The sequence below is a fragment of the Neomonachus schauinslandi genome, chromosome 11, assembly GCF_002201575.2.
Source record: "Neomonachus schauinslandi chromosome 11, ASM220157v2, whole genome shotgun sequence".
Lineage (NCBI taxonomy): Eukaryota > Metazoa > Chordata > Mammalia > Carnivora > Phocidae > Neomonachus > Neomonachus schauinslandi.
In genome coordinates this window covers 58,253,350-58,272,719 of record NC_058413.1, presented here as the reverse complement: position 1 = coordinate 58,272,719, position 19,370 = coordinate 58,253,350, and the positions used below count along the sequence as shown (strand labels likewise).

The 19,370-nt window shown below is 51.1% G+C and overlaps 1 protein-coding gene across 1 annotated transcript in view; it reads left to right on the top strand.

The window, feature by feature from the left end:
* TENM4 (teneurin transmembrane protein 4) overlaps positions 1–19,370 on the top strand; it is a 366,208-nt gene that overhangs the window by 145,822 nt on the left and 201,016 nt on the right. The window contains exons 3-5 of the mRNA XM_021704752.2: positions 2,337–2,592; positions 12,632–12,730; positions 13,917–14,152. Of these exons, the coding sequence (XP_021560427.1) occupies positions 2,337–2,592; positions 12,632–12,730; positions 13,917–14,152 (591 nt within the window). The remainder of the gene's footprint in view (positions 1–2,336; positions 2,593–12,631; positions 12,731–13,916; positions 14,153–19,370) is intronic.

Here is a 19,370-nt window from a genome sequence, read left to right as displayed (position 1 = left end):
CCAGTCACAAGAGCCGTTTGCTCAATAAACCTGTATTGAGCACCTGGTCAGTTGTAGGACCTGTGATCACCAGCACGGAGGGAATAGGGATTTTTATACCTACCAGGAGAGGCAAGATGGGGATATAAGTATGCCAACTGTAAGGAGAAGGAAAAGATGAGTGGTCCAGGTTACTGGCTGTTAGCATTCAATGAAGGAAAAAAGAACTTTGGGGAGGGTAGATCAAGGAAGGCTTTCTGGAGGAGTTATCAGTTGAGCCGAGCTTTAAAAAATAGAGAGGATTCAGACCAGGACATTCCTTATCCTCATAGGAGAATTTCCTTTTCGAAGTTAGTTTTTTAGATCTATGACCAGTGGTCTTATATTTTAAAATCTCATTATTTCAAGATTCTCGGCAGTGGTTCTAAAGACTTACCAGAGCCTGGCATCCCCACTTAGTCACAAAGCAGAGGTCTGTAGGCTTGCAGGCCAGCCTGTTCTGACCCAGACCTCAGATGCTTGCCGTCTGTACAGAGGGGGGTTTTCCTGCCTTCGGCCACGGACTGAGACAGTTGAGCTGCTGTCTGTGTTTGATGCAAAGGCATCATGATTTGGTAGACAGAATTCAGGCTTTGGATTAACAGGGACTGCTTCGTAGTTCTGCAAACCTCAGCTTCCTAGTCTATAAAGTGGGACTGATGATACTACTGCCCTCTGGGGGTTGTTGTGAGCATTCGCACAGTTCAGGCTGTAAAAGGACCCATAGAAGATGCTCACCGCAGCACCTATCAGTGTCAGTTAGGTAAACATGCCATGAGGAGGTTGACTCCGGGGGGGTCGGGGGAGGGGCATGGAGCAAGGGCTAGGTCATCCTCTCTGCTGGCCTCCTGATAAGCACTGGACAATAGTGGTCCGCTCCCTCTCACTGCTTCGGTGCCCTGGCCTGCAGCCAGCAGCCTGAAAGTCCAAGGGTAGGAGGGACACTCAGCCAGCCCAGGAGGCTGCTTCTGCTGCTGGCTTCTGTCCCAGGCTCCAAATGTCTCCATTAAAGTGCTGCCCGAGGACATAAACAAATGGCCCTGCCATTCTCACCTTCTCCCTGGTCCAAGGCTGTCTGCTGTCTGCCTGTTTTGGCTCCCATGCTCTCTTCTCTCCCCTCCCATTAAGGGACACCCCTGCTGGCACAGCATGGCACATCTTCAGAAGGCACCACGCACACTCCTGGGGACCGTCCTCATTGGAAATGAGGTTTCAGCCCCTACGTCGCTGCAGCAGACCTCTTGGCCTTTGGGGGAAAGTTGTGGCGGGAGCGGAGGGGAGAGGGAGGACTGGAAAGACAGGCGTGGGTCACATTCTGAAGGGCTTGCTGGACGCTGTGTGGGCTTTATCCTAAAATCGGGTTTTCATCTATAAATCTGAGATAATAATACCTATTGTTCCAAGTAGCTGAAGGGAGTAAATAAAAGATTTATTGCAATTCCCTTGTCTGTAAAGTGGGGAGAATAATAGCACCTGCTCTACAGTGGGTCATGAGGATCAGCTGGATTTAAACATGTAGAGGGCTCAGAATGGTGCCAGGCACATAGGAAGTGCTCAATAAATGTTAATGGTAGTTTTTAATAACCCCCAGGTGGCTTTTAATTGGGCTCACTCCCTTTACTCAGAGTTCACCTCCTACCCCCTACCCAGGCCATCGCTGACCACTTAGCCTAAAATTTCACCATTGACCCCACACACCCAGGCCATTGGCCCCTTCCTGGCTTTATGTATTCTCTGATTTATCAGCACCTCTGTAAACTATGTATTTTACTTATCTTGTTTGTTTCATTTACTATGTACCATTATAGATAGTTAGGGTTTCTCAACTTTTAGCATCCATTGGAATCACCCGGAGTTTGTGAAATGAGATTGCTGGGGCCCGCCCAAGTGTTCATGATTCAGTAAGCCTGGGGCAGGGCCCAGGAATTTTCACTTCTTACAAATTCCCAAGTGGTGTTGAAGCTGCTGGTCTGGGACTACACTTTGAAAAACGCCGTCCTCAAAATATCAAAGAAACGGGGCAAAGTGGGTGATGTCAGAGACTAGTTTTTTTTTTTTATCTTGTTTATTGTGTCTCTCTTTTCGAGTTTAAGTTTCACGAGGACAGGGATTTTGTCCGCTTTGTTCGTTGATGTGTCCCTAGCACCGAAAATAGTAGGAGCTCAATTAAGTATCTGTCCAGTAGCCCGCCATCTCCCGACCTCATGGACACGCACGACCCGCCGCGCCCGTTGCCGCCCGGCTGCTCCCGCGTGGCCCTGGGGCCCGGCCGTGGCGGTGGCTCGGGGCCCCGCTGACCGTGCGTGTTTGTGCCCTAGATCACCCCGGCGGCCTGCAGAACCACCCGCGCCTCCGGACGCCGCCGCCGCCGCTCTCGCACGCCCACACCCCCAACCAGCACCACGCGGCCTCCATCAACTCCCTGAACCGGGGCAACTTCACTCCGAGGAGCAACCCCAGCCCGGCCCCCACGGACCCCTCGCTCTCGGGAGAGCCCCCCGCTGGCAGCGCCCAGGAGCCGGCCCACGCCCAGGACAACTGGCTGCTCAACAGCAACATCCCCCTGGAGACCAGGTGCGGGGCTGGGGGATGGACGGGGCTGAGCCGCAGGGGCGGCGGCGCCCTTCCGGGGGTCCCCTGCCTCCCTAGTCTGGGAGGCTGGGGTCGGGGCAATGCTCGGAGAGGTGGCTCTGGGCTGGCCTGGAGAAGGGGAGAAGGGCGGTGGCGGGAGGGGCGCGGGGCAGGAAGAGCCGGCGCTTGCGAATCCAGCAGCCCCCAGGTTCGGGGCTGGCCTGCCGCAGACGAAGGTATGAGCCCTCTGTGCCTTTTCCTGGTCTGTGCAGTGGGGATGCTGCTGGCTGGAGGGGCCGCTATAATCGTGGATGAGAGCTGAGTGTGTAAAGGTGGCAGAGAGCAGACCCTTGGTCAGCGTTTGATGGTGGCCCACACCTCTGCCTTTCCCTACTGGGATCTGCTCCCCCTCCTCTCCACTCCTCTCCCTTCCCCTCCCCTCGCCTCCCAGGGACTTATCTCCTTTATACCCCAAACCCTATAATCCCTAACACTGATACATCATCAACTAACTTTTAGTTACAAGAGCTTTCATACTTGAGATATGATGTCATTCTCACAGCTTCACGAAGAAGGCGGTATTGTGATTTGTGACCCCATTTGGGAGTTTCACAGAGAGGGTCAGTGACTAGCTCAGGTCACATGGACGCTGGATGTGTGGCTACGATGTGAACCCAGGTTGCAAGACTCGTGGGCAGTGCTATTTCCTACACCACCTCCACCTTCTCCAGGTCTCCCCTGGCCCGGCCCCCTCCTCCTCTGCCTTCTTCCAGCCTCACAGAGTGCTTCCTTTAGGGGTTTCCGTCAGGGTCAGTTCCATAGCTGTCCTTCTTCCCTCTGGTGAGCCACTGTTTTCCCAAAATGGAAATGAGTTGTTTTCTTTTTTAAATAATTATAAAGGCATACAAGCTCACTGCAGGAAATGCAGAAAGATATAAAGACGAAAACTAGATTCACCCATAATCCCACCACTCTGAGAGAAGCACTGTTGACTTCGGGGGACAGAGCCTTTCCCTACCTTCTCTAAAGCTGAAATGCCCCAGGCAGCACGATTAGAACCTCCTCACCTTCTACCCTATCTTTCAAAGCAGCGGGGAAACCTAGATTTTATTTTCTCAAACTCCTCTTCGTGATCTGTGGAGAGGACAGAAGCCATCCCACATTTAAAGATGTGAAATTAATCTATCCGTGGAAAGTGCACCCACCTGACTCTATCTGGCACATGGCTGTGATAGTTGCACATCGAACAGGTGGGATCCAGTGAAAGAAAATCAACATCCTTTTGTGCCATCTTATGTTTTACTCCTGTGGAATAAGTTTTTCCAGAAGCAAATTTCTCAGAGATACAGTCCAGCTTGCGTCACCCCCAGTCTCTTAATTAATATTATTCTGTTGACATCCTTTACAATCAGGTGTGAGTTGTCCTTCTGTGCCTCCTTCGCTCTCCTCAGTGAGAGAGTTGCATCATCCCACCCAGGGTAGCTTAATCAGATCTCCATTATTTCCAGGGTGCTTATTGAATGACTGCACGTGGCTAAGAGAAGCCAGCAAATAATCGATGGTTCTGATTCTTTGCATGGAACCCAGTAGCCACTCCCTCCTCTTGGATGTTCATTTTTCTCACTTAGGAGCAAAGTAGGTGGTTCTCCGGGTTTTTCAAGGGCGAGGAAGATAGAGGCCAAGCAGCAGGTGTTTTCCTGATGGCTAGTGTGAGATGCCGAGGTGGTCCCAGCTGACCTCTCTTGCTTCATCAGCCAGCTGACACCTGCCTTTCTGACCTTCTGTCCTCCCACACCCATGCATAGACCACAGGGAACTTTGTTTTCTTTTATGCTTTATCACTCAAGTAAAAAATGTTCTACAGAACACTTAGGAACAAAGAAAAAATCACGTATATCTACCACCAAATGGTAACCATTGTTAACATGCTGGCATATATCTGCTCATCTGTACTCTTTTATATAAGTCCGTACAGATATAATTATATACATATTGAATGTTCAGTATGTGTACGTGTATAGGAGTATACATCTCTGTGGATCAGTCTTCCCCCAGACGCCCATCCCTTTCATCCCCCATGCCTTTGCACGTGCTCTCGTACAGCGCTCTGCCAGAGTTGCCCTCGTCCTCACTTCTGGGTCTCGCAAAGTCCTACCTATTCTTAAAAACCCAGAAGAAATGTTGGAGATGGGCCTTCTCTGTGACCCCACAGTTCTGTGCATCTGAAGATGGCTTAGAACTGGGAGAGGTGCTTGATACAATGGATAACACAGAGTACTGGACCTTAATACTGGCCTTTACTGGTTGGTGGCACAAAACCAACAACGTTTAAGAGAGATCAGTGTCACATCTGGCAGATGGAATCACAGGTAATTTTGACCAGCGTGGTGACGTAAGGAAGAGAGCAGACTTCAGAGTCAGGAGACCTGGATTCTCGTCTTGGCTTTAGCACTTCCTGGCCCGGCAAGTTCATTTATAGCCCTGAACCTTGATTTCCCTGTGTAATGTGGGATAAGAATTCATGCCTCTCAGACTGGGAGGAAGTGAATGAAATATCATGTAAGAAACATAAAGCACAGTGCCTGGCATGAAAAGACATACTATAAAAATGATTTCCCATTTTTTTCATACGTATCTACTTCCCATATCAACCCTGTGAAGGAAAAAAAGTCACAAAAAAATACTTACTGGGCTCCTACTCACCAGAGGAGTTGAGAGGAAATAGCAGGTTGTACCTTTTCTCTACTTTGGAGAAGGAAGTTTGGCCCTGATGTTCTGAGAACATAAGTGATGGTCCTTTCGCTGAAGCTACTTGTTCATATCACAGGATTTAGGGTCAGACATCCTGTGCTCCAAACCCCACCCCATTGCTCACTAGCTGTGGACCTAGACCTTACATTTCTTCATCTCTAAAAGGGAGAAAATATTAGTAACTTCCTGTTGTGATTATCTCTTGCTGCATAACAAATGCCTGTCAAACTTGGTGGCTTAAAAAAACCACCAGTTGATTATACTTCGCGGAGTGAGGCGGGAGCTCAGGAAGAGCTAGCTGGGCCAGTCTCCCCGTGGTGTCAGTGGGGGTCAGTCAGCGGCGTTAGCTGTTAGCTGGGCAGTCTGAAAGAGCCAGGTTGGCCTTACTCACATGCCGGAGCCTTGCAGAAGATGGTTGGGTAGCTGGGCTCAGTGGCCCCTCACCCTCTACTGTGGTCTCAGGGCCTCTCCACCAAGTCTTCCCAGCGGGGAGTGGACTTCATACTCCGTGGCTTGGAGCTCCATGGCACTGCGACAGAAGCCACTGATCCTCTTAAAGGCTTGGCCTGGAATGGTATAGCATCCCTTCTTCCATTGTTCTGTTGGCCAAAGCAGTCCTAGGCCAGCCAGCTTCCAGGAGAGGAACAACAGACCCCACTTCTCAAAGGGAGAGGTGCCCAAGGATTTTCAGCCACTTCCAACCCACCGTAGTGCCTCCTGAGGCTCCTGTAGCGATTATATACGATACTGTCTGCAAATGTCTTGGCACACAGTACGTGCTCAACTGCTTACCATGTAGTGCTTGTCCTTCAGTAAATACTGAGTGCCTACTGTGTGCCCAGCAGGGAGTATGTGTAAGAGCACAGACTCTTGCGGTGGGACAAATGCTGTGATAGAGGTACACACAGTGAATCAGTTTTAATGCCTCTGGATTTTCGGCAGGCAACACGGCTTGCCACATGATGGGTGCTGGAAAACTACTAATGCAGGCTAAATGAATGAATGACGGAACAAATGAATAAAAAGCTATGCGTAACTTGAGTGGGCCAAAGGGAAGACTTCCCAGTGGGCCTGGTGCCATGGGACTGACAGCAAGTAGGAGTCCCCAGGGGGAGCTGGGAAGAAGGAAGGGCATGAGGGCTGCACAGCCTCATCGAAGGCCTAGAAGCCCAAGAGAGCAGGGCCTAGTTGAGGTGGTTTGTTGTCAACAGCTATTACCAAGCCCCACGAGAATGGGGAGCCCCCTGATGCCAGAGAAACTGTCACAGGCCCTTCTCTAATTGTCAAACTGAGTCGTGTGGAGAGTCAAAAGTAAATAGCTGAGCAAATAGCATAAGAGCTGGCAGAATAACCAGGAGGGGTTGAGATTTCATGTTGGAAGGAAAGAAGGGCAGGGAGGACAAGCGAGAGGGAGGACCTGCTTAACCCACTGCCTCTGGCCCTCTCCAGGGGTAATGGAGCCCACAGGGGGGAGACCGGGCCTCCCTGTGCTTCCTAGAGCAGGGGTCACATGTTGCCTTGAGGCCTGCAGGTGCATCTGTGGTCCATCTTGGTGGGATCCATGTGTTCAGGGTCCGCTAAACCCTGGTCCACTTCTTCACGCTCTGCAGCATCAAATGCCGAATTGATTTCATAGGGATTATCTGATTAATAACCTGTCGGGCTCCTGTCAGATGAAGGGGAAGCCAGGGCGCAAGTCTGCCAGACCCCTGCTTTAGCTCATCTGATCCCAGGCCTGGTTTGGGAGCCTGAGGCCCATTTTCTGGTCCTGCTCAATTTGGGGAATAGCCCTGCCCACCCCTCAGGGATGGGAGGCCGTCCTGGTGGTCACCAACCCAGGCTTGGTATAGTTCCCAGAATAGTACACAGCACCTTCTAGTGGGCCAGGCCAACTCCTAAGCATTGCAGGAAATTGGGACGGACAGTCGTCCCTGTCATCTGGTGATTCAGTCATAGGCCTGCAGAAAACACAACCACAGTCCCCAAGAAGAAGCTCATGGCCTTGTAAGGAAGACAGACCCATAAGTGAATGAGTAAAGATGGCACTCTGGATAATACTGTGACTCGTGGGGTGAGGGGGGATGCTCTGAGCAGAGAGGAGGGTGTGGCTCCCTCTGCATGAGGGCATCAGGGAACAATCATACCAAGCACTCATGGGGCCTTTACTGGGGCTCCGTAGAGGGAAGCTCGTCAGAGACTGAGCACCCAGGGTTTCTACTGGGGGCTGGTCACACCGGCACCTCCTACCTGGCAAAGGCCCAAATTCCAAACTGCCAGAAGAGAAGCCGGTGTTCAGCATAAGCCATATTGTTTGTACACACAGTTTAGACCCTGAATCAGCTACTCATCAGTTAATGGTTAGAACGCTCCTAAAAACCTCTGTTCCCAGATACCAGCCCAGGGCCAACTTTATAAGCAGGCCCTGCGAAGGATAACAGTCAGGATGGCTGTGGTAACCGTTCTGCACGGGTAGGAAGATTATCATCATCCCCACTTTGGAGATGAAGAATCTGAAGACAGGAAAGTGAAGTAACTTGCCTCAGGAACCACAGCCAGTACGTGTCCCACCCAGGCCAGCTGGTTCCAGAGCCCATGCACCTAGCCATTCTCCAGTGCCACCTTCCTGATTATTCAGACAGGCATTGGGAGTTTGCAGGGGACAAAGGAATCCTGGGATGAGGGGCAGCTGTGCAAGGCACAGAGAGAGCTTAGTGTCTTAGAGAGATGGCTCAGACGTGGGGGGGCAGGGGGCCTCATGGAGATGCATGTAAGTGAGGGTCAGCAATGGAGGGCCTGGAGTTACAGGAAGACAAGGTTGTACTCCTCCCTGTGAGCATGGGGCCCGAGGAAGGCAGAAGGAGGGGCCAGTAGTTAACATTATAGGATTGGCCTTTTACAAGGATCACTATCACCTGGAAGACCCAGTTCATTTTTTTGTTTCTTTGTCCATTCATTTGTTAAAATGCTAGCCCTAGAACTAAGTCTTTTTGTGGTCTTGGCCAAATCTCTGATGCCTTGCACATCTTGGGGCTGTTGGCTACAGAATGTGGGCTCAATGCCTGGCCTGCTCTACCGCGTGGCTGTCCCAGGGCTCTGAGGGTGAAGCACGGGCCAGGACAGCAGGCTCATGGTGAGAAGATGGGCTGCTGAGCGGGGCAGTCTGAAGGACTGGGCACTGCAACTTTCCAGCCACTTCCTTCCCAAAAGCTACTTGTTCTGTCCTTGGAAGGCGAGCTCTGCCTGCCCCGGGCTGGAACTGGAAGCCCCTGCTTCAGGCAGCTCGGGGGCCTTGCCCGTGGCCTCCTCTGAGGCTTAGAGGGGAGCTGGTCCCCTCCCCACGCTAAGAAGAGCCGTAGGAGCAGTATTGTGCTTAGCTGTGCCCCCCTCCAGGGACTGCACCCCTCTTTCCCGAGAGGCAGTGGGGGGCAGTGAGGTCGGAGAGATGTGCTTTTGAGTCCCACCCCTACCCTTTGGTTGCTGTATGATCTTGGGCAGTCACTCAGCCTGTCTGGGCCTCAGTTTCTGTATCTGAAAATGAGATAACAGTACCCACCGGTGTGAGGGTCACGAGACTCCAGCGTCCATCCCGGAGTTCCCAGCCACAGTGAGCCCGAGACCGTGCACGACTGTGACCTAAGGAGGCCTCAGCAGCTAGGGTCTCCATTAGGAAACGCTCGTAGCTTTTGTTTTTCAGAAGAACTGGAACCTCAGAGTTGGGAGCAGGCGATGGACAGGAAATTGAGGGGATAGCATTGAACTGGGAGTCCAGATGCCTGGGTTTTAGTTTCAGCTCTGCCACTGACTTGCTGTGTGCGTGGGAGCAGGATACCTGTCTCTCTGGGCCTCAGTTTCCTCAGCAATCACCTGGGGCCCAACTGACTCAGAACTGAGTTTCAGAAGTACAGAACGGGGTATTTGAAGGTAGTGGTAGCGTTCTGAACTGGCAGCATTTTCAGCGAGGGCTAGTGTCCCCCCGAATGCCTGAGTTGGCGTGAGGGTGGGAGCTCCTTCGGGGGGTCTCATGCAGTCCGTCGCTCCAGAAACCCTCTGTCGTAGCGCACCGCCTCTTCCCTTGTCCTAATAGGTGTGTCCTTTTAGGAGAGAATGGCCTGCTGTCTCTCTCTAAATCATCGAAGTAAAAATAAAAACCACTCTTGATCCAGACATTGGAAAATTCCACTATTAACGTTTCGATTTTAACCCTTCATGTGTTTTTTTCTCTGAATATGTTTATTTGTTTCTGCTGGGTTTTAAGGTTCACATGTGACTGTCTGAGCGCACAGTCCTAGCCTAGCGATGCAGGCCAGATTCCCAGGCGTACTTGGGAGAGTGCCATGCAACCAGCTTCGGGGCCCGGGGACAAGCTCCCACTGCCTCTGGGCCCTCTGGGCAGGGGTGGTAAGGACCTGCTCAGGCTGGGCCATATGGACTGTGGAAAGACTGGAAATTCCCTCCTGAACTAGAGGCAATGGGGGAAATAATAATAAAACACCTGTGCAAGCCTCAATTAAACACCAACTGTATGCCTGTGATATGCTTCCCTTTGTATACCTGTCATTCACAGTATTCAGCAAATATTTATTGAGTGTCTCCTACTGTGTACCAGGTACTCTTCTAGACTCTGGACACATGGGCAGAGAACAAGGCAGATAAGAGTTCTACCCTTGGGGCGCCTGGGTGGCTCAGTTGGCTTAGTCTCTGCCTCTGCCTCTGGCTCAGGTCACAATCCCAGGGTCCTGGGATCGAGCCCCACATCGGGCTCCCTGCTCAGCGGGAGGCCTGCTTCTCCCTCTCCTACTCCCCCTGCTTGTGTGCGTGCGTGCTCTCTCTCTGTCAAATAAAGAAATAAAATCTTTAAAAAAAAAAAAAAGAGTTCTACCCTTACAGGACTGAAATTACAATAGGGAAAAAACACGTGTGTGTGTGTGTGTGTGCGCGTGCATCTAGGCCTATGTGGAAAACTAAAGCAGTGCAAGGGGCCAGGGGTAATTGAGGAAGAGCAGGGTGGGAGCTATTACAGTTAGCTATGAGAAGGGAAGGAATGGCCCATGCAGATATTTGGGGGAAGGCCGTTCAAGCAAATGATAACAAAGGCTTTAGCTGTTTGGAGTAACAGCATGGAGGCCAGTGTATATCTAGCACAGAAAGTGAGGTTGGAGAGGTAGCAGGGGGCCAGATCTCGTATGCCCAGGTAAAGACCATGGTTTTATTCTCATGGAACCATTGGAAGGTTGTGAGCAGAGAAGTAGCGCTATCCAAATTATATTGTAGCTTCCATAAGAAGAGATCATCCCAGTTTATGAATGCTCAGACAGACTCACCTGCCCAATGGCAGGGGCAGAAATGAGGCCACTCTGAAGGGCTTCCATACCCCTGCAGTTCCCCTCAGACACTGTACGAGGCCCTGGGACCATGAACACCACCAGAACAGCCTGGGCACCAGGCAGCTCAGACCTCTCTGGAAGGGGAGGTCCCCACCACCACAGCAGGACTCAGTGGTTCCGGCTGCTAAACAGTGTTGCCTTGTGCTCTCACTGTCCCCGAGGACGCTCATGAAATGACACATTGGGAAAGTATTTACAGCCCCTCCTCATTCCCATCTGTAAGGCTGGCCGGGGGACAAACCCCCAGGCTGAGCAGTGACACAGGGTTATGAGGCCCAGGGACCTGAGCTCTGGGGTCAGACAGACCCTTCAACTTTTCGAAGTGGCGGAGCCACTTGCTTACTCTGTGATAGGACCTTCGAAAAGTTACTTCTCTGAGCCTTTGCTTTGCCAACCTACAAAGCAAAGATGATAGCACTGACTTTGTAAGATTGTTGTGGGGAGTAATTAGATAATATGGTGTTCTAGAACAATGAATAAGATACGGTGGACGTAGAGTAGGTTAGCATTAGTACTTTCATAATATTTCTTAGTATTAGTACTCATGCTACATAAATTACTACTAATATACATCAATTAGCATTAGTAATTTTTGTTCAGCCCTTCTAAATTCTTCCAGCATTACTCTGTGGGCCCTACATCCACTTTGTGAACTTAGTATCATCATCCCCATTTTACAGATGAAGGAAGTGTAAAATCGGAAGAGGTTGCAGTTCTTACACAAAGTCACACAGCAAGAAAGAGGCAGGAATGGGACTTGAATTTGGGTTCTCTGGTTCCCAAGACCTGGTCAAAGTGGGCAGGAAGGTCCCTCACAGGGCTGGACTCAAAAGCTAGCTCTCTGCGGGTAGCCCTTCCTGGAGGTGGACACAGCAGGCTGAAGCCACACCGGCTTGTTTAACATGATGCCGTACACGGTTTTCAAGTGAGGGGGCAGCAGTCCTAGAAAAGACCAGAAAACAGGATCCAGCACACCCAAGTGTGAACCATACCACTTAGCAGGCATGACTGAGGCCAGAAAGGGCAAGTGCGTCTCTCCTCATTCTGCGTTAGAAATAGTAATGTCACAAAATGCTGCGCTGCCCTTGTTCTTGAGGGGGCCAAAGCCCCCTCCTCTGTCTTCTGAGGGGTGCCAGCCTCACCACTCAGTCATCACTGAGGTCCCTGCTCTGCGGAAGCACCTTGGCCCTCTAAATGTCATCAGCATCAACCTGGGGGCTTGTGAGAAACACAGATCTTCAGGCCCCACCACCACCTCCTGACTCCGAATCTTTGGGGGTGGGCCTCCGCAAAGCGCAGCTCTCCAGATGATTCTGATGCCTACTCGAACTTGAGAACCACTGCTTGAGAAGAAAATGGCCCCAAACGCTTGTCTTTTTTTTTTTCCTTTGGACTCACAAAGTATCTTCAGCTGTTGTTTAAACAGACATACACCGTCTCAAGTAGAGAAAGCACAGGCTTTGGAAACAGATAAAACTGAGTTCAGACTCCTGAATTTAGCCTCACTAGCTGGTAACCTTGGCAAATCCTGTCACCTCTCCACATGTCGGTGTCCTTGTCTGTAAAATGGGGGCATGCCTTCCTAGCCTATTTTGAAGATTTGAGATGAATGGATGTAACATGCCTAGCTCAGTGCCTGAGACATCATCAGTCTTGATCAGGGGAAGCTGTGATTGGGTGGCCACAACCGTCAGACATTCAGGTTTGTATAGAGAATGCTCCCTCTGGATGCTCTGCGCCAGGCAGACCCCTTGCACATGTGGCTTGCGCCAAGACCCATCGCCTGGCAGCCGTGTCCCGCTGGTCTCACACACAGCTGCACCAGACAGCTACTTTATGTGTTTCTCTACTATCCCCCTTCATCGATGCATGACTCATTGCTTCATTCATGTCTCCATTGTGCGTAGAAACCTAGGCAAGCAGCCATTCCTAGGGACATTGCAGGACAACCTCATTGAGATGGACATTCTCAGCGCCTCCCGCCATGATGGGGCTTACAGTGACGGGTAGGTGACATCCCCATGGTCCTCCTCTCTGTGTTTGCTCTCCCTCTGGCCCCTGCACCTGCATGCAGACCCTGAGACCTTTCCCTGGGATCTCCTGCGGGAGGTGATGATGTCATGGTGCATGCCCATCCCGAAGTCCATGTTCAGCTTGCAAGAGTTTATCCTTGGAATCCCCTCGCTTCAGCATATTAACAGCAGCTTTGTTAATATGCAGCTCCCAGCATCTCATCGGCTGCCTCTGCCATTCTGAAAGCCATCTCGTAGCAGTTTTTATGCAGCACAGGCCCTATGTCGTATGTCTTGTAGCCCTGAGTATCTGTTCTGGGTGCCAGAGTGCTCTAAGATTTCAGGGGATGCAATGCAACCAGCCAGTGCACCCCATTTCCCAGGCTGTGTACAAATTCTCCCATGGCCATGGTTAAAGGCAAGCTGTGGAGGATTTCCTGACACCTAGTTTGGCCACAACCATGCGCTTTGACCATGCCACGCTGCCCTAAAGACTGTAGCTAGGCTGTAGGATGCATTTGCCTATCTCTCGTCCCACACAGCTTTCCCCAGGGGTTTGGAAGGTAGCGTCTGGCCTCTGAAAGCATTTGCTGCCATTGGTTGTATAAGAGCCACTGGGAGACTCAACCATGACAGAACTTAATGGTGGTTTCTTGGTTCCCACCCCCTAAACACCCTTCAAAAAGAATGGTATTTCATGCCTCCACCGAGGCACACTGGCAAAGTAGGTATGGGAAGGAGAAGAAAAATTTAGGTTCCATTATCTCCAAGGCACGGAACATGATTTTAGATACTTTCCAAGTTAGTACCGATAATTTTAGAGAACAGCTCGTGTAATACCCAAGAAACAGCATCTCAGCCCCATCCCTTCCCAGGAAAGGGGTCTCCACAGCCAGCCTTCTGTGGGGTTGGAAACACCTCCTGCCCTGGCCCGGGCGGGGTGGGGGGGGTTCCCCATGGGTAGGGCTGTCCCATCCGTGTTCCGTGGAAGCGTGTGTTCGTGTGCCCTGTTGTGTGGTCCGGTACGTGATTCTCCTCCTCTCCGTCTGCCCCGTCTTCTCCGTGGCGACTGTCTCCAGGCTCCTCTGCATGCTCCTACTGCCGCCTCTGTCCTCCAGGTGGCTCTGGGTCCCGGGGAGTCCGCAGACCCTGACGCCCTCGGGCTTCTCTCCGTCCACAGGCACTTCCTCTTCAAGCCGGGAGGCACCTCGCCGCTCTTCTGCACCACGTCGCCAGGGTACCCTCTGACGTCCAGCACGGTGTACTCCCCCCCGCCCCGGCCCCTGCCCCGCAGCACCTTCGCCAGGCCGGCCTTCAGCCTCAAGAAGCCCTCCAAGTACTGTAACTGGAAGTGTGCGGCCCTGAGCGCCCTTGTGCTCTCCGCCACGCTGGTCATCCTGCTGGCGTACTTCGTGGGTAAGCACCTCCCTCGGCCCAGCTTCCCTTCGTTCCCCTTCGCCCGGGGGGCAGCGACCAACACACCTGCACACGCTGCAGGCATCTAGCTGGCGCGACCGTCACGCAGGGTGAGCCATGCAGCCCTGGGGCGCTGGCCTCCACCCCCGAGCCAGTCACGGCCAGCTCTCTGGGATCCTCTTCTCCTCTCTGCACGATGCCCAGAAGGAAGCTTAGCATGAGGCACAGCGTCCACTGACCGGCCTTCGAGCTGGTGAGCCAGGACGTGAGTGTCGGAGATGGGCGTCTCCGCAAGTGACAGGCCCCTCGGGCTGGTGCCACGTAGGTGCAGTTAGGAGCAGGAAGGATTCGGGGCCCCCTGGGGTTGGACTGGACTCTGCTGACCTCAGCCCGGAAGGCATGTCTGAAGGTGAGGGTCTGGCGAGGCCGTCTGAGGGGACGTGGGCGCCAAGGTGCAGAGTGGAGCCGTGGTTAGGAGCCCAGAGAAATGCCAGCTGAGCAGTGAACGCTGGCTACAGGACGCATGGAGGCCCCCAGCAGCTTGACTGGCCTGCCTGCCTGCCCCCAGGCCACCTCCGGGATGGAGGAAATGCCTCCTGGCACGGGAGGCCAGTCAGCTGGGTGCTCTTTTGATGTAGTCCCCACACCGCCTGGTCTCCTGCTTCATTCCAGCCCTTGTCTTCAGCCTGCTCCCAGGGAAGACGGTCTCTGAAGAGATCTGCAGGCGCTGTGTAGAGTCCGCTGCCTCTGTGTAAATCAGCCTGTTAGTAAAGACGTCCAAAGGGGTTGGCTTAACCCTCTGTCCGTTCCAGCCTTCAAATTCTCTCATTCTGAGGTTTAAGGCAGGTCACGCCAGCTTGAGGTGGCCTTCAACCCATGCTGAGGAATTCTGAGATCATTCCATAAGCAAGGAGGACTTCTCCAGTAAAAACCCAGTAACCAGAAACAGAAGTAACTGGCACGGGCCAGAGGAAGACAGAGTGCCGTCCACCATGGCAAGGGACTCTGTCATAGGCAGAGTCATCGCGAATAAAAACGGGCAGTGTGGTGATGTAGTGCACGCTGTCCTGGGAATGATGAAGGAAACGTGGGCCCCACTTGTTCAGGGGGAGGGATCTGAGCATGGAAGGAGCATTCAAGATTCTTGAATTTTATAGAAATAAGTAATCAGGGAGACGATAGTCCCTCAAACAGGGAGGTCTCCTTATATGTCTCGAGCTATAATAAGCCTTCTTTGATATGCCAGGTCTCTCTTCCCCTTGTGAAGATTGATGTAGAGAATTTCATGGCTCCAGGGCCAAGTTGGCATACGTCTCTTCTCTTCTCTGTGATTGGTTAGCTGTTGCTGCCTAGAAAGCTGTGTTAAGAAGGATCCTGAGGCTATCTTCAAGCTCAGTGGGAAAGGGTCTCTGTGTTTGATTAGTAATGTCGGTCGTGGTCACCAGCGTGGGGAATATTGATGACATACCAGGCATTTGCCATCCTTACTGTGGGTCAGTGAGTAAAAGGAATAGCCAAACTGGGAGAGGCCAGAGGCCACCCAGGCCCAGTGAGAGGTAACTGGGTTGCAGGTGAGGGCCCTGAATGTCCCAGTACCATCACCCAGCATGAAGGTTTCTTCCTGGCACCTGTGCCGTGTCCCTGTAAACCACCAGCACAGCTCTTGTCTTGGACTGACACTGTGTTTCCTAAATGAGCAGACTTCGGAACAAGCAGTGTCTCTGTGCATCACAAGTCAAGCCGTTGGCTGCATAAAGACATCAGCTTGCGATGCAGACTTAGGTTTCTACTACGTAGCCTGGTTCAGGAAGAAAGAATACATCTTTGTATGATAACATAAGCTCTCTTCTGTTTTACATCCCATGGGCTTCTTCTTCTCCCATGTAATAAGAATGTAGGGTCAGTCTTCAGCAATCTAAATTTAGATAGGCTATACTGGGAGGTAGTGAGCTCCCTGTCGTAGGAGGGGTACAAATAGAGCTCAGTGACCACATAGCAAGGATGAGATTTAAGCACTGACTGGGATTTTTCACTGGATGGCCTTTAATTTTCCTTCCAACACTGACAGTGTTTGAATCGATGATTTTGTGAATTTTGTTTTTCCTTCAGCAAACCATAACCTGCTTTGGGCTAGGCACTGTGCTTAATGTCAGGGCTAAAGATATGGTCCCTGCCCTTGAGTTGTCCGTAGCTTACAAGAGGAGACAGCTATGTCAGCAGTGAATTGAGGCAGCTCAGGGGCTATTTGGGGAATACCCAACACCAAGAGCACTAGGGGAGGCTCCCTGGGAAGGGCGATGATGCAGTCAGAGTTAACCAGCAGTAGACCTGCGGAGAGCAGCTCTCAAACCCAGGGAAGCTGCAGACTTGAGCGAGGACAGTGTGGTCGTAAGGTCCTTGTCTGTGTTGGAAGCATTTGAAGGATATTGGAGCTAATGCAGGAGAGCTTGGTCAGATCGGGAAGATCACCTTGGGGCCAAGTTACAGACCTTCCTGGATGGGCAATAGGGAGGCATTGAAGGGTTTTAAGCAGTGGCAGGATGTAGTCAGACTTTTTTTGGGGGGAAGATAAGTGTAGAGGGAAGAAGGATAGGCCCTATCACAATAAACAGGTCAGGAGAAGCCGAGGGCCTCAGCTGAGAGAGTGGCAATGTAGGTGGAGAGCAGGGAGGTCGATTTGGGAGCATTTGTGTCTCCTGTTACAAGCAGTCAGTCTACTGATAGTGTGTCCTTGCCCAGAATAAACACAGCTTTCTGATAAAACCCTCCCTCTGCAGAAACATTAGGACTGGACCATAGATTGCATATCCAAGGACCAGGTCAGACTGGCAAGACCTGGGTGTTCCCTTTGTTCCCTGGAGACTCGGAGCTTACACCGAGCCTCTGACAGCCTTGGATTCCATTCCCAGCTCTGCCACCTGGCTGCTCTCCCACCTTGGGCAGCTCGCTTCTCTTTCTGAGCTTTGATTTCCTGATCTGGAAAACAAGCGTGACCCATTACTTCAGGAGGCTGCGTGTGAGGCTGGAGTAAGCCGATGCCGGTGAACGCGTCGCAGATGCAAGGCCCAGCCCTACCTTCCCTCAGGGGCTGGGGTGGCAGCCTTGGTACGTGGTCTCCTCCAGCTGCTGGGGCCAAGGGATGAGTGTCTTGTTGCTTGGCCGTAATCACAGGCTGCGGTGACTAACTCATAAGGAACTATCAATTATTAAAAATCAAATTAATTGTCTCAGCCGAGCACAAATATCCTTAACATAGACTTTTGCAGCAGGCCAACTGATCTAATCAACAGGCACAAGCACAGATATTTAATTAGATTTTTGATGAAAAATTGTGTTTAATTTCAAGTATAATCAATTATTAATTACTGTAATGAGTGAGTCTGACTGGGTTTACTAATTAACTCATTTAAAAATTATGAATAACCTTTTCATTTGTAATTATTTTCTACATCCTATCATGCTGCAGATAAGAATCGTATCACTTCACCAGTACCAGGGGAGGTGAAAACAGGGCGGGAAAGAATTGTTCTTTTTCTGCTATCTGCTCAGGGCTGCCATATCTGGAGGGAACCCTGACAGGCTCATTTGACATTTGGTTTTTAGTTCGAAAGTTTCCATTCATTTGCAGAGACATCTGCAGTTACTTTCATAGGAAGATAGAGAAATCGCAGCCAGCACTTAACCACCCACAAGGGCTGCAGGGCCTGGGGCAAGGCCTTCGGGCTGTCCTCCCCACTGCAGGTGTTACTTGGCTGCTCAGGTTTGGAGGAGAGAGTAATGTAGGGACGAGCTTTAAGAATCCTGGGGCATCCCGCCAGAGACGAGATGTGTATTTTTGTCTCCAAAGGACACCTGTTCAGAGAGGTAGCTATTGACCCTGAGTGCCTGGCTTTACTGGCCAGTTCTCCCTGTGAAGGCCTTCAAGTATTCGAATACTCTGCCATTTATTTTCTGAAGATAAGAAATCTGTTTGCAGAACAAAATAGGGAGAGCGTGATATGGGGGGAAGATTAGTTAAAAGTTCAAACCAGGAAACTTGCACAGCCCCGGCAATAATGCTTTATTTTATAGCAGTTAATTGTTTTTAAAAAATTTTCACCACAAAAGGCAGCGTAGTGTGGTGTAATAAAGATAATAGGGGCCACTTTTGTCATTAATAATGAGAGCCCTTAGCTATGATTGTGCGCTGCCCGTAAGCGCCTCCTGTTCCCAGCACTTTGCCTGTGTTTTCTCATTGAAATCTCCCAAGGATCCTATGAATTAGTCTCCCCAATTTACAGATGAGGACACTGAGACCCAGTGAGCTGGAGTAAGTCACCACCCTCACCTGGTAAATGGCAGGACTGTGGTCTCCCCGGCCCCAGGCACTCAGGCTCTGGGGCTGATGCTTTTAAATTTTTTTCTCTTTCGAGTTCACATTCTTAAACTTTCCCATTGCAGTAGTTGGTATTTTGAGTTTTTGCTGGGTGCCTGGTATGGGTCCAAGCCCATTATGTCATCTCTCTGAACACTCACGACAGTTCTGTCAGGTAGGTTTTATTTTCTCTATTTTCTAGAAGAGGAAACTAAAGCTCACAGAAGTTAACAACTAGCCAGGGTCACAAAACGAGTAAAGGCCCTAGGATTTTAAAGACCGTGCTCTCAGCCACTATGATGTAGCTTCAGGGCTTGAACAGATGATATAGAATCAGAAGATCCCACTCAGGCTCAGCTCCATCACTTGTTGACAGTGTGAACTTGGGCAAGTTGCGTAACTTCTCTGAAGCTGTTTCCACTCAGGTTCCTATAGTGGCTGTGGCTGGAATGATTCCCCCATTTTACACCAGGAGGAATTTGTAGCGGCGTGCTTCAGAAATCATGGGCCCTGAAATTAGGCTGCCTGCTGCTGACGTGCCTTGTGACTTTAGGCAAGTTTCTTTAACCTCTGTCAGCCTCAGTTTACCCATCTGTAAAATGAGGGTAATAATAGTGGCTACTTCAGAGGGTTGTTGCAAAATTCCAGTAAGATAATTTGCAGAGGGGCGCCTGGGTGGCCCAGTGGATTAAGCGTCCAACTCTTGGTTTTGGCCCAGGTTTGATCTCAGGGTCATGAGATCAAGCCCCACGTTGGACTCCACACTGAGCATGGAGTCTGCTTGAGTTTCTGTCCCTCTCCCTCTTCCCCTTCCCCCACTCTCTCTCTCTCTCTCTCAAATAAATAAATCCTCAAAAAAAAAAA